At 37.4% G+C, this 13,159-nt stretch overlaps 1 protein-coding gene across 1 annotated transcript in view; it reads left to right on the top strand.

The window, feature by feature from the left end:
- Positions 1–9,466, top strand: part of SV2C (synaptic vesicle glycoprotein 2C) — a gene marked incomplete at both ends in the record, with an annotated part of 80,793 nt that extends 71,327 nt beyond the window's left edge. Inside the window, one exon of the mRNA XM_082336064.1 lies at positions 9,283–9,466. Coding sequence (XP_082192190.1) covers positions 9,283–9,466 — 184 coding nt within the window. The remainder of the gene's footprint in view (positions 1–9,282) is intronic.
- Between the last annotated feature and the right edge of the window lie 3,693 nt (positions 9,467–13,159).

The following is a 13,159-nucleotide window of genomic DNA, read 5'->3' as shown; positions in this document are numbered from 1 at the left end:
TCCTGCAAGCATTGCTACTAGACGACATGGTGGGTTTTTTCAGATACAGGGTATTTTTTAGTGCTGATCTTATGTCACTTAATGGACTGAAGGAAAAACAGTCAAGTCATATGCTGTTGTATGTCAAGTGTAAAAATGTAGAAGCAGGATTTTCTTGAATAGACTGGGATATTTCTCCTCCCTCCCCTCCTTAAACAAATTTTATATAGAATTGCCCGGATTCCTGCCAAAGGACAGTGTGTCCTTTCTCCTGTCACAGTGCTATTCACTATGTCATTCACTAGAAGTTTCCAATACAGCGAAAAATATTTCCAGTTTATAAATGTGTGATGCCTTGCAGGCAAGTCTAAATTTCTGGACAGAGGTGCAACTGGCTTTAGTATTGTCCATCAGGAAAGGAAGACTGTAGATTGGCTTCTCTGTTTTCTTTTCATTGGTATTTTTAAAATATATGCTTCTTCACACAAGAAATTGATGTCCATTGTTGTGGTTGTATCGAATAACCACACTAGGCTACTTATGAATCCAAAGCACTAAGCTTTAATATTAAGCACTACTGTTTTTATTACACCTCAGTAAACTGTTCTTCTGGGAAGTATTATTCCATCATCCAAACTCTGTGATATAATTCTAATAAATATCCTGTAGAAATAGCTATCTTTTTGGTATTCCTGAATGTAGCAGCCACAAATATTGTCTTAAAATGAACTAAAGAGAAATAATTGCAAAAGTCATTGATGTTAATGGAAGGAAAACTAATCATCACTACTAGGAATGACAGAAGGAATGTAGCTGATATCTATTCTAGAGCTCTGTATTTGTAGCTAATAGTTGTTTTTAATAGTTTCTGCTAGCTTTGGGATTGTAGCAAATTCTTCCCCATTTTTCTTTATTAAAAAGCTTATGTGTGCAATAATAGCTGTCTGAATTCCACCTCAGAAATTTACTTGCAACTGGGTTGTTGGGGTTTTTTGCAACAATTCAGATAGGAAACTTATCACTTTATATTATTGATATAAAAAGGCTGATAGGCTGAGTCTACCTGTGCCAGGAAAGACGTTGCTGATATATACTGTAGATGAGATTTTTTCTTCAAAGTTCCAAAAGCGATGGAACCATCACTGCCAGTTATTGCCAGATGGGTTGTAAGGACATGAGCAATTCTAGAAGTCACTTCCTAGACATGTTTTTTTTTAGACTAGGGCAAAGCTTCTTCATGTTTTATAGAACTATTTGAAAATCATTTCCCACACTTTTTTCCCTGATGTTTTTTTATCCAGACCAGCTACAGTTTAACAGCCACCATTGCCCACCTCTGACAGTCCTGTCTTTCCTTCTAAGGCTCCTCTGATCACCATAGCCTGGCACGACTTGAATATCCAGGTTTTGCAAGTAGCTGTAGGGCTGAACAGCCTTTCCAGGCATATATGGCACATGAAGTTGCCTGAGCTGTTTTTGCATATGAGGCCCTTCATGCTTAAGCTGATGTCCTCTTGTACTTTAAAGCTGCATCCAGAGTGAATCTGGTCCTGAAACTGCCTTCCAGTTTCCCCTCAAAAGGCAATCTAGGTGCAACAACTTTTCTCACTCTGTCACTCTTTTACTATTCCAATATGTACTTTTTTCCTACTCTCAACCAGTGAAAAGACCACAAACTGGCAGTAAAGTGCAATTGTAGGTTGGGCTGGAATAACAGTGTGTGGAAGGAGGCCAGTTCATGCTGCCGTGCACAAGAGACCAGGCTGGGCAGGCGCTCCTTTTCCTCCTGCACAACTCCTGTTGGAGACCGGCCAGCTGCCAAACCACCAGGGCTTTGCCAGTATCATGCAGGGTAGTACAAAAGGTGTTTCATAAATTGTACTCCAGGTTATTTAGGGATCATACTGGCTTTTTGCCAGGTAGGGGTGTGGCGAGCAATTTGGAAATGTGCAGTGTATATGGTACACGGCACACATTTCAGTTTCTTCTTCATCAGCTGCCCGCAGGGCAAAGTTAAGGTTGCTTCAAAATCTTAACAGATTTGGATTCCATATGCATTCACACTCATCTACCTATTTACATTTTAATTTACTAATGCCTGGATTTGAGGTAGTTATGTGGTTTGTCCTAAATTCTTGATGACTACTTTCAAATTTTATGCCATTGTAGCATATCTTTTGCCTGCATATTCTTTATAAAATCTCAGTCAATTTGCACAACTGGTAAAATAAGAGCTGTTAGAAAGTGTATAGGTTTCAAATGGTTCTCAGGTAGCTGACAACGTTGTGTTAAAAGGTGAAGATATGTTACTACTGTTAGCCATAGGTAGGATTCTGTCTTCCATATGACACACGTGGTGGTAACAAATAATCATTTGATAATTTTTTTTTTTTTACTTTTCAAGACACAGATTTTAAAGGACACTCATGATGACTAGCTATAAACTAGCTGATTTCCAATAAGCAAGTTAATTAATCCAGCTCCACAGTGTAAAGAACTTGTATGAACTCATCTTTTGTCTCACCTTTTCTCTTGTCTTTTGCCTTATCTTCTTAATGGCCTGTGCTATTCTGGACTGCTCAGCAGTCAGCAGGTTCTGAAAAGTCTTTGGTTGGTCATGACCCTCTTGAGGGCCAAACCAGGCTATTCCATAGCCATGGAAGCTCTGCTCTGAAGGAGAGATCTTAAACGTCTTGCGAACATTTTTGGGTGGTCCTAGAGTGCTTTCTTACTCTTTCGTAAACTTTCCATATTTTCCAAACACTGCTTTGAAAGGAGATGATGTAGAAATTGAGGCACGTAGGAAAAAGACATTGTTAAAACAGACTTTAGGTGCTCAATTTGGCAATCCCAGTCACTGAGCATTTTAGAAGAGGGAATGGGCTGAAAGTATAACTTCCACTGCAGCTGTAAGTGCTCAGCATTTCAGCAACACAAACCTGAAGGTGCTAAGCTGAACACTAAGAAAACATGAAATGCATACTTAATGAGCATTTAGTTAGCTTTAAGTGACTTGCTTGCATCATATACAAAATCAGCGGCAGGAACATGGATTCTATCCTTTCTCCTGACAGCACTCAACTACCTTAACCACGAGACTGCTTTCTCATCTTGCAGTCCCCAGCCTTATTCACAGTGCACCTTCCAGCTTCTGCAGTGGATGAGGAAAACCAAGTGTTCTTCACTACATATATGTTTTACCCCTCAAGCTCTCTTTGTTCTGTGCATTGGCAGAGTGATGCGGAAAAAAAATACTGTGCGATGAGGTAATTATGGCTTGTGTTGTAATGTGTGTGCCCAAGGGGCTTGCAATAACATTGCACAGTTTCCTAGCTCTGCCTGTAATATAAATATGAATGGAAGAGAGTTAAAATTCTCTGAAGAAGTAACATTTAGGAGATTTTTATGACTTTAAAATGCAATCATTACTTTCACACAAATGATAAATATCTTCTTGTGAACTAACTTGGGAAACACCAACTTTATAAGCCAAGACTCTTGTCAAGGAGTGGACACAACAAACAAGCCAAACCTAAACAGAAATAGGAATAGAAATAGGTCATCTCCTGCAGAGTAAATCAAGGTCAGATTGCATCAGATAACCAACAATTCATCAGTTTTACTACAGCTGCCAGACATCTGGGTTTGAATCTTGGCCAGGAATATTTAGAATTCAAGGTGTGCTATAAAATGAAGTCATCCTGGTTTGCCTTTTTTTAATACCTCAGAAATAAGTTCACAAGGGATTGGTCATAATTAAGAAGTAAGTTACCTATCTTCAGTTCATTATATTTATCTTTTTCTCGTCTTCTTGAGCCCTGAGAATCTATCCCCAGAGTAATAAACATTCACAGGGTATCTTAAGTCCAACTTTTTGTTGTTGTGGCTATCAGAAGAGAAGTTTTCTATTCTTTTGAGTCATAACAGCAGTCATTGACTTACAGTAGACTTCCTAACAGCTATTTTCTACTGCCATCCTGTGGATGTCATTCAACATTTTGCTGAAATTTCATGTTAATGTTTTTAAGGCATGACATGCAGAACCTATGCAATGCCTTAGGCAGTAGTCCCAGGCAGGAAGGCAAATTCCACAGTTTTACTTGCATACTGAGTGCTGTAATTGGCCAGGCTATGATATGCATCTTTGTACTCATTTTTCAAAAGATCTTAAAAGGTCTGGACATTAGAAAATTGTCCATAGTACACTCAGAAACTCTCTTTTCATAGCCTTTGCATATTAACAGCACCCACAAATGCGATATTCAGAGTTTTTTGTAAAGTGTTGGACAGGCTCAGTATTAGCTCTGGCAAGAAGGTTATCAAAAATCTGTGCTACACATTTAGTAGCACTCCATTACAGGACAATGAAGTCCTGTAGTGCTCTGACTATCAGCAATGGAGAAGTGGGCCTGAAGTATTTTATGTAGGAATATAAGCACCTGGTCTAAGAAGCAGCATATGTGGCAACCAGGAAACAAGCTCTTTTAATCTAAAGGCTTGGATAATACCTCTATTTTTAACTGTTTGGACTCTTGCCATTTTTATGTGGGGCTTGGGTAAAAAGAAGCTAAGTGGTTTTCATTGTCGCAGCTTTCTCAGCAAGGGAAGTAAAATACATTGGGGAAAATTCCTTTTTTCTAACATCCAGCTTTCTCTCAGACCTGACACTTTTATAGGACTTTCACATTTTTCTCCTACCAGTACTAAAATCTGTAACTTTTTTTTTTTAAGGCGATCCCAAATTGATTCAACAGCATTATCTTACTGATGTGTCTGAAAGATTTATTGGCATTCTCTAGCTGGACAAAAGATTCTTGCTGCCAGACTCCCTTGGCCAGTAATAAGGATTGCTCATGGAGTCAAAAAGACATTTTTGTGCCAGTGCTTTGCCCCGTAACTGATCAACAGAACGGAAATTGGTGTATATAGTGATGGCCTTATAGCTTTGGAATTTTTCACTTAATTCATTCATGATGCTGAGATGACACATCACATATCTTTGATCATTTGCAGACTTTCCATACACTCTAGCACTTTCCTGAAACACTGTAGCAAAAACCCTACTAGTGCTGCAAGAGAAGACTATGCTCGTTTATGTATATGTGAATTGCAGCATATTTATTGCCTGCTATTTTTACTTCCCTGGATTCAGTACAATTAATTATAAAGGCATGAATTAATACAGATTTTAGCTGATTTGAATCACAAACACTGTTCTGAGAAAGATGTTTAAACACCAACAAGTCTGAATTTGCTATCCCTAGAGCTCAACAGTTTGCTCAATGACTTTGTTCTGACTATTCGTACACAACAAATTCACATTCAAACACAGTATTAAAATTGAGGGATACGAAGGCAGAAGGTTGAAGAGTAACAACCTTGAGGTACAGGTCGCAACAACATTTTACTTAAGCCTGTAAAAATCTTACTGTTCCTGCCAATGATGTGCATATTTTAGGCAAAAGGACATGCCTGAAAACTGCTTAAAGAGCAAAAGATTGCACTTCTGCTGAGTTGTTTATTTTCTGTCATCAGGACAGCCAAAGGATATAAAAATGGGCTTACTTTGTCTTTCTCTTCTTTGTTTATAATTTGATAACATTAATGGGATTAGTCTAATAATGACCCCTTACAACTGGAAAAATTGAGTAAGTCCGTTTTACAAAGCAGAACTGGTTTTCAGTGCCAACAAATTACCTTAATTTTGCTCAGATATGAGAGATACTATTTTACAAAATTACTTTAAACCTTAATAAGGCAATGTTGGCTATATAATCTATAATAGATCTAGATCACAGTGGCAGCCCTTAAGGTGCTATCTGTAGAGCCCAGCACATGAAAAGAAATGGACCAAATTGCTCAGAAAATTATGTTCAGATTTCTGTTACAACTAGGTATAAGCAAATAGCATCTGTGAAACAGCTTACCTTTATAAAGCAGTATAAAACAACACTGAATATAAGTAAAGCATCCCCATATGTTTTGTGCTATTGTCTTTCCAAAGATTTCCTGCCTCTATCTATCCAAATTTGCTTTAGCTAGATCTATGTATTCTTTGGGGAGTTCTGGTATCTCTCTGAATATACTGAGACGGTTCATGACTAAGTGTCTGTTTTCTCTATGTGAACACTGTGTTTTTCCTGTTACTGTTATTTGGGGACAAGTTTGGTTTTACATCAGTACTGGCAGCTGAAGAAATTGTATTTACATGCGCAGACACTGATCACAACCAGTCACCACCATAACTTTAGAAATACTTTCTGTGCAAAAATGAGGCTGAAATTAGAACAGTTCTGACTCTTTTCCTCTCCTTCTTCCCTAACTTGTTCAAAATAGATGCAGCCTGTTATTATCCTATCACATAAACTCTGTTTTCCAGGCTGGCTGTGTTGTCTTTAACCTCTTCCTACCTGTTTGCACTAAAGTCTATTTTACCACAGTCTTTCCTCTTTGTGCTTGTCCTTCCTATCTGCACTCTCGTTCACCCTAGAAGATGCATCAGTCTGGAGCTCCTTCCCTCTCAGGAGCTTCTCCCTGTTCTGGTCAGCTTCCTCCAGATATTCTTCTGATGCTCTGCTTTATCTGCCCTTGTAGTACAGATGTTTCTGTGGCATAGATTTGATCTTCTTCTCAGAGGCTTTGAAAGATTACTCCAGTAGGGTGGCTCTTTCCTGCTTCCTTCAGTGCATCTCCCACTTCTCCTTTGGGCTGATTCCTCCAAAAGTCTTCCTTAAAATGGGGAAGTTTTAACTTTATCATTTCTCTTCTGAGGAAGGCATTTTCAAGGAGCTGCTGTAGATTTTTCTTTTTCAGAAAGCTTCACAAGCAACACTTTCGAAGTTTCCTTATCAGCTCTCAGCGTTGTGCTCTCAGGAAGCCCTCACTGCTCTGCACTGTTAGACAGCAGAGCATGTCACTTTGGAGATGGTTATCTCCAGGATCTGCATGTTTGGCTTTTCTTGGCAATAAGTAGTATGTAGAAGTACTGCAGGTTTAATCAAATTTAGAAAAAAAAAACCAAACACATAAGGGCTTTGAACATTCAGGAGGCATATCTGAGTCTCTTCTGCTTGCTTTTTCACAGTGTTTCTGGGTAGTTTCTGCTCTGCCATCAGAATGACCTGTCTCTTCTTCCTTAGATATTGCTGATACTTATTGTCACGCAATATCTGGATGGGTGCCAGGTTTTGCACAAAGAGGAATTATGATTACTTCAGGCAAAATTACTTTGCTAAATCCCAGGTATTCTGAAGAGATTGAAACACTGCTGTCAATTGCAAGAGCCGTATAGCCAAACTAATAATAAATTTATTATGGTTATAATCACCCAGCAGAAGAGACTAATTTGTGTTTTGTCCTGGGGTCAGAAAAGGCACATAATAACCAGAGCTGACACTGGAATAGTAAGTATCAGCTCTTCTGATTTTATGTCCATGATGTTTTAGGAAAAGAGGTTTGACTTTGGTCTGCAGCCATGGGCAAATGAATATTTAACATTAATTGAAAAAGACTTTTTTGAGGGTATATTAACAACTAGTCTGTTCCATGTCTTAATTCTGTTCTGCGAACATCCTTTTAAGTGATTTAAGAATTTGACAGTCAAAGTACTATTACTTCAAATTAACACATTTCTGAATCTTGTTCAGATTCTGGAGTTGACTTTGTGTGTTAACTAGAGTTCAGCTTCTTTGAGCAAACTACAGTGATTTAGAAATATACCAGAAGGATTTAGACCTACCTTCACCATTCTTTTCATTCAGGTCCTCAAATATACCAGGACTGGTATAATTCTGAAGCACAGCATGTCAGATAGTCAGGGCATGGACAGTGATGAAACTCACTATATCCTATACACTAGACAGAAGTTTTTGTATCTCGCCCAGTATAAGAATTGGGTGTAGGACAACAAAGGGCCTGACTGATCAACACTATTGAGATCCAGCGGCCAGATTTCCAGAAGAGCAGAAGAGATGAACTAGTGACACTCTGGGCTGTGCCCATATCCATTGGTTGCTTGAGGGAGAGGATCTCTTCTCCCTTGATACCATGGTCTGCTGTTATCAAAATCAAAAAATAGTTCTGTGAAGAACATTGAGAGTTTACACCCTTGCTTTCAGCTGGGATCAAGTCTGCTTACTTCAAGCTGATTCTCTGGGCTGCTCTTTAGGATCTCCAGTAGAAGTTTCTCAAACTTACTTCCTAGGAATTCAGGCTACAGCTGGGCACAGGACTTTTTCCTTTCCTTGACATGTGACCTCAGTACAATAACTAGGGCTCTTTTTAGTCACTCAGACCATTAGCATTTCTGTTAATCCCTGCTGTTTGGACTGGGGGCTTTTTCCTTCTAATGGCAGTATTTCATAGTAACAAAAAAGAAACACTTTGTTCTGAAAATCCTTCTGATTCTTATTATTTTACCCCAGTGAGCACAGTGTGAGCTCTGCATAGTCCTCTCTTTCACTTCTAAGAGATCTGAGAAATGTTAGAGATTCTACTATTGTACAGATATTTTTTTAGGAGGCTTAGGACAAGGTTATTCCTGCAACCATGAATCATACAGTCATGTCAAAACACAATTTATTAAAATGATGTCAGTTTGAGTAATACATCTATGCATCGGTTACCAAACATCTAAAATACTTAATCCAGACTACTAAAATCACACCACCACAATGCAAAAGCCCCTCTGAGCTGCTCGGTCATACTTTCTGTTGGCAATCTATTTATTTCCTTTCCCTTTTTTCCAAAGTTTCTGAGATATCTCTTCTGCACCAAGCAGGGCTTTTTTATGCCCTGTTCTCTTTAGCTCTAAGAGTCAAACATTCATTATTATTGGAGGTCTCATTAGCCTTTTGAAAAAGCACTGGTTGAATATGTATACAACCTGCAAGAAATCCATTTCTATTTCGTACCCCAAGATGATCATCCTTTTATTCTGGTGACTTCTTTCCCAAATCACCAAGTTGCTCTCAAAAGAATCCCACCTCCTGTCTCACAATCCAGCATTTTAAGTGTTACTGAATACCATTTGCAAGTCTTTTGTTCTACTGTAGAGGTGTAAAGTTACCTATTCAGTCATTCATTTCACATTTTGGTCCCTGAGGCAGCAGAATGTATTTGCCTCAATAAAAGGCTGTAGCAGCTGAGCTTTGATTTAGTATTATAAAGACAGGCACAGAATCTTGTTGGCATAAATTCTGTTTAAGATATCGGGGCTATACTGATTTATTCCCACTAAGGATTTGTCTCAAAGGCTTTACTCTTGTACCCATTTTTTTAACTTTCTTCTGTTTTCTCTTCTAGGGCAACAGGCTTTGGCTTTTTGAATGCACTATGTAAAGCAGCAGCTGTACTTGGAAACTTAATATTTGGTTCCCTTGTTGGTATCACCAAAGCAATCCCTATTCTCCTTGCTTCTACTGTTCTAGTATGTGGAGGTCTTGTAGGACTTCGGCTTCCTGACACAAGAACCCAGGTGTTGATGTAACTGGAAAAAGCCATTCACTATTTGTTTCCTTCTTCGTACAAATGTCAAGTCTCCTGATTGATGGTGCAAAGGCTTCAGATTCTCAACACTTAGTAGAGTGCTCAGACATCAGAAATCAAACTCAAAAGATACTTTGGAGTGGCAGAGATTTAGAACCCTCGCTATGAAAGTTCTAAATTTCGCTTTTCTTTGCTTGCATACATTGCTATTCAAAACCACTTAACTTCAAACTGCAAAGCTACCTCTTAAAGCACTTTCAGTGACATGTCCAGGAAGGTAAAAAACCGTACTGATAATTAGATATTTAAAATGCAAGAAGTCATATTATTTAAAAATACATGCTAAATTTGGCCATGGCATTGTGAGCTTTTGTAACAGTACAGTCATGCAAGTCAATTACTTAGCAGTATTGGTGCAGAGAATGTTAATAGCACATGTATCAATGCATGCAGCATTAATCAGGAAACTCTACAGACCACATCAGTACTGAGAATACTGACCTTCTGCGGCTATGTTTAGATGGTAAATGCTTGTGGCAATGCCTCTTTCTTGAGAAACCTTTTTAGGTAGATTCAATCTAAAGTAAAGATCAGCAACTACACCCCATATTTGCTGAGGAGAAGGCGCCAGCTACTGCAGGGAGATGAAAAGCCCATATGGGTCAGCAGCAAAGAGAATAACAAAATAAGCACTTTCATGCTTTGCTGCTGATCTTCCAGAAAAAAATTGTTTTCTTCTCACTTGTGGCATCTGGAGTATTTTTGCTGTTTTAAAACAGTGAATTTGTCTTAATCCAGGAGTAAATCAATGCAAGTATTTATGTTGTTGTAAGTATGAATAAAGGAAGAATCAGGCCAGTGAACTATATGAAAAGTAAAATGCTTTCAGAAAAGTTTGTTTGATATTTACATTTCTAATATGTTTTTCTTTGTCACAGAATGGTTATAAAAATATGTGGCTATAGAGTGCTACCTAGCAAATTTAGTCTGGTCATAACTTTAATATAGAGTATAATGTAATTAAAACATCTCAAAAGATTTTTTTTAAAATAATATCAAAACAAAGAAAAGCAATAATAAAAAACACCTTCATTATTTTCACAGTTTATACACTTCTTTACATAATCATTTTCTCAGCTGATTTTTAATAGTTCTAGAGATATCTCACCATTTAACACTTTCAAATATCTCTGTGAAAGGCCATTAAGAAAGAAACCATGGCAAGGCTGCAGGGAGTGGTAATGTCTTCATTAGACCAAGTGCAGGGATAGAGAGTAAATGGTAGTAAATATATTCCTTCTAAGCCATATCCTGTGGACTGTTCTGGATTACAGTAAAGAGTTCCTCACCAGTCCTATTGCTCTGCAAAAGGCTATGGGATCTCTTTAAAATGTTAGCATTAAAAGCTAAGTAGAAATACATCTGTAAAGTTAGCAGACAGAAGGGGCAAATCCTTTGATGACAGAAACTGGCATTGCTTTCAGTGGAGCTAAGACAACTTGTATCAGCTGATGAACTATCTGCAGTTTCAAGTTTCAAAGAACAAATTTAGTATAAAACACAAGGGAAAATTTATCAGTGTTATTTCTAATCATGTCTGAAAACATTTATTAGGTGGTTGAATCATTGCCAAAGAAATTAGGCTTTCAGATAAGGTCATCGTGTAGCAGGGTAGATTTTTTTTTTCGTTAATTTTTTTCTTGCTCATGTATGTGAACTTAGCTTGGATAGTAATATCTGTCACTGCATTCTGTGTCAGTCATTGTCTTAGCTGTATTGAAAGAGTCAGTAAAAGTCCACATAAGAAGATCATTCACTACATTTAAAGTTCACTGTTTAATTTACTGATTCTAGAAGTTACATATTTTTGGTTATTAACAAATGCCTGTGCTACACATGGTGGCAGCAAAATGTTAGCCTAAGATGTGGTTTTCTGCTACTAACAAATAACAAAAGTGGCTGAATTAACAAAACGCATAAGTATGGAAAACTAGTGAGCATTTTTTTTATGTTGATAAATTAAATATGTTTTTTTATGTTGATAAATTAAATATGATATAGTAAGAAACAAAGTTTAGGAAGCGTGTTTATTTTGCAATATAAAGAGTCCAGATATTTCAGATTAAATACTTTATATTTAAATCTGACTTAAACAGGTCTTTAAATTTCTAAACTATGTCAAAAGAAAGTTTTGCCTTAGTTTTGCATCTGTAGATTTGTCCACTAGTCATAGTCTTAATATTTTTTCAAGGCTGTTTTCTCCAATGAGAATTATATTTGAGCCCTGTTTCTCTGTGCCATTCATTCACATGTGTCCACCTCCTTGTACTTACTGCACAACTTATTTTGAAATCTGAAGCCTCTGTACGTTTGAAGTAAATATCAACAGCAATGGTAAAATATTACATTGTCTTGCTGTGCACTGTCCACTTAAGAGTATTGTATTCTGACCATCTCTGTATGTAATTCCAAAGAACATCTAGATCCAACACTTCATGCCACCTGACCAGTGTGGAGGAAATGGGCCACAGTAAAATAAGGTTCAACTTTTGAGGGCTACAGTTCAAAGCTAATACACTAAAATCTCATTACATGTAAAATTATGCTGATTTTAATGTTCATTCTTATCCTGAATCCTGACTATATCATAAGTATGTGATTAACTCTGGATGAAGTGGAATATAGCAACAACAGGAATGAGTAAAGATGAACAAAATTCCCCACTACATGGACCTTGCATGGTCTGGGGTTAGAGTCAAAGTTCTAAGGTAGGAAAAGGAAAAAAGAAGAATATTGGGTAGGAAAGGGGAGAAAAAGTAAATAGAAGAGATGAAGAAAGAAAAACCTACAAGCATTTCCAACATATTAACCAAAACCTAAAGCTAGAATCTTCCTAACTGGTGAGCCAGTTCGCTCAACAGATTTGGACTAGTGCACAAGCCAGCATCAAAGCTGTTTGAACAATCAGTTGTTTGAGCTTGAGTGCAGTAAAGATTTATCTCATAAAGACAAAAGAAGTGAATGCAATTTCAAGCTATAAATACTTGGTTAGATAGGTACAATCCACAGGCTGGAACAGAAATACTTAATCTATGGAGATCTGAACACAAATGTTACTTGAGTTATAAGCAAAAGTGATTTGGCTGGTCTTTAGTGAATCTGTCTTTTTCTGCAGCTTCCAAAGCAATCTCAGATAATAAATATTGGACAGTAGGAATTACACTTCCTTTCTGTGTCTATTCACTTATATCTCACACAAAGAATCACTTAGTAGCCTATTTAGAACCCTGCTACACCACAGAAAATCGAACTTCATAACATTTGTATATGAGAGCTATCAAATACATGTAATCAGAACTACTTATTTGTCTGTTTTGGTCACTGAACTGACTGACTACTAATTTATTTTTAATAAACTCCTTTCAGTATAAATTTAAGTGGGATATAAGATCTAGTGCTCTTCTCCTGTAAAGCTGAAAGGCTCATCCCAATGACATCAATGCCAAAAAGTACAATGGCCCCTGAAGACAGAGAAGACTGACAGCATTTAAAACAGTATTAACCATTATGGTCAACTACTTTAAAATTTGAAAATTGTCCACCTAAGAGACCACATGTTTTCACTTTTGTCAAAGAAATTTTGTTTTAATTAGTTTTACTCCTTACAGGTTGTCTTACAGTAGAGCTTGACTTA

Source organism: Platalea leucorodia, assembly GCF_965183815.1.
Source record: "Platalea leucorodia genome assembly, chromosome: Z".
Taxonomy (NCBI): Eukaryota; Metazoa; Chordata; class Aves; order Pelecaniformes; family Threskiornithidae; genus Platalea; species Platalea leucorodia.
The sequence above is the reverse complement of the archived record's forward strand: the minus strand, read 5'-3'. Positions and strand labels throughout refer to the sequence as shown.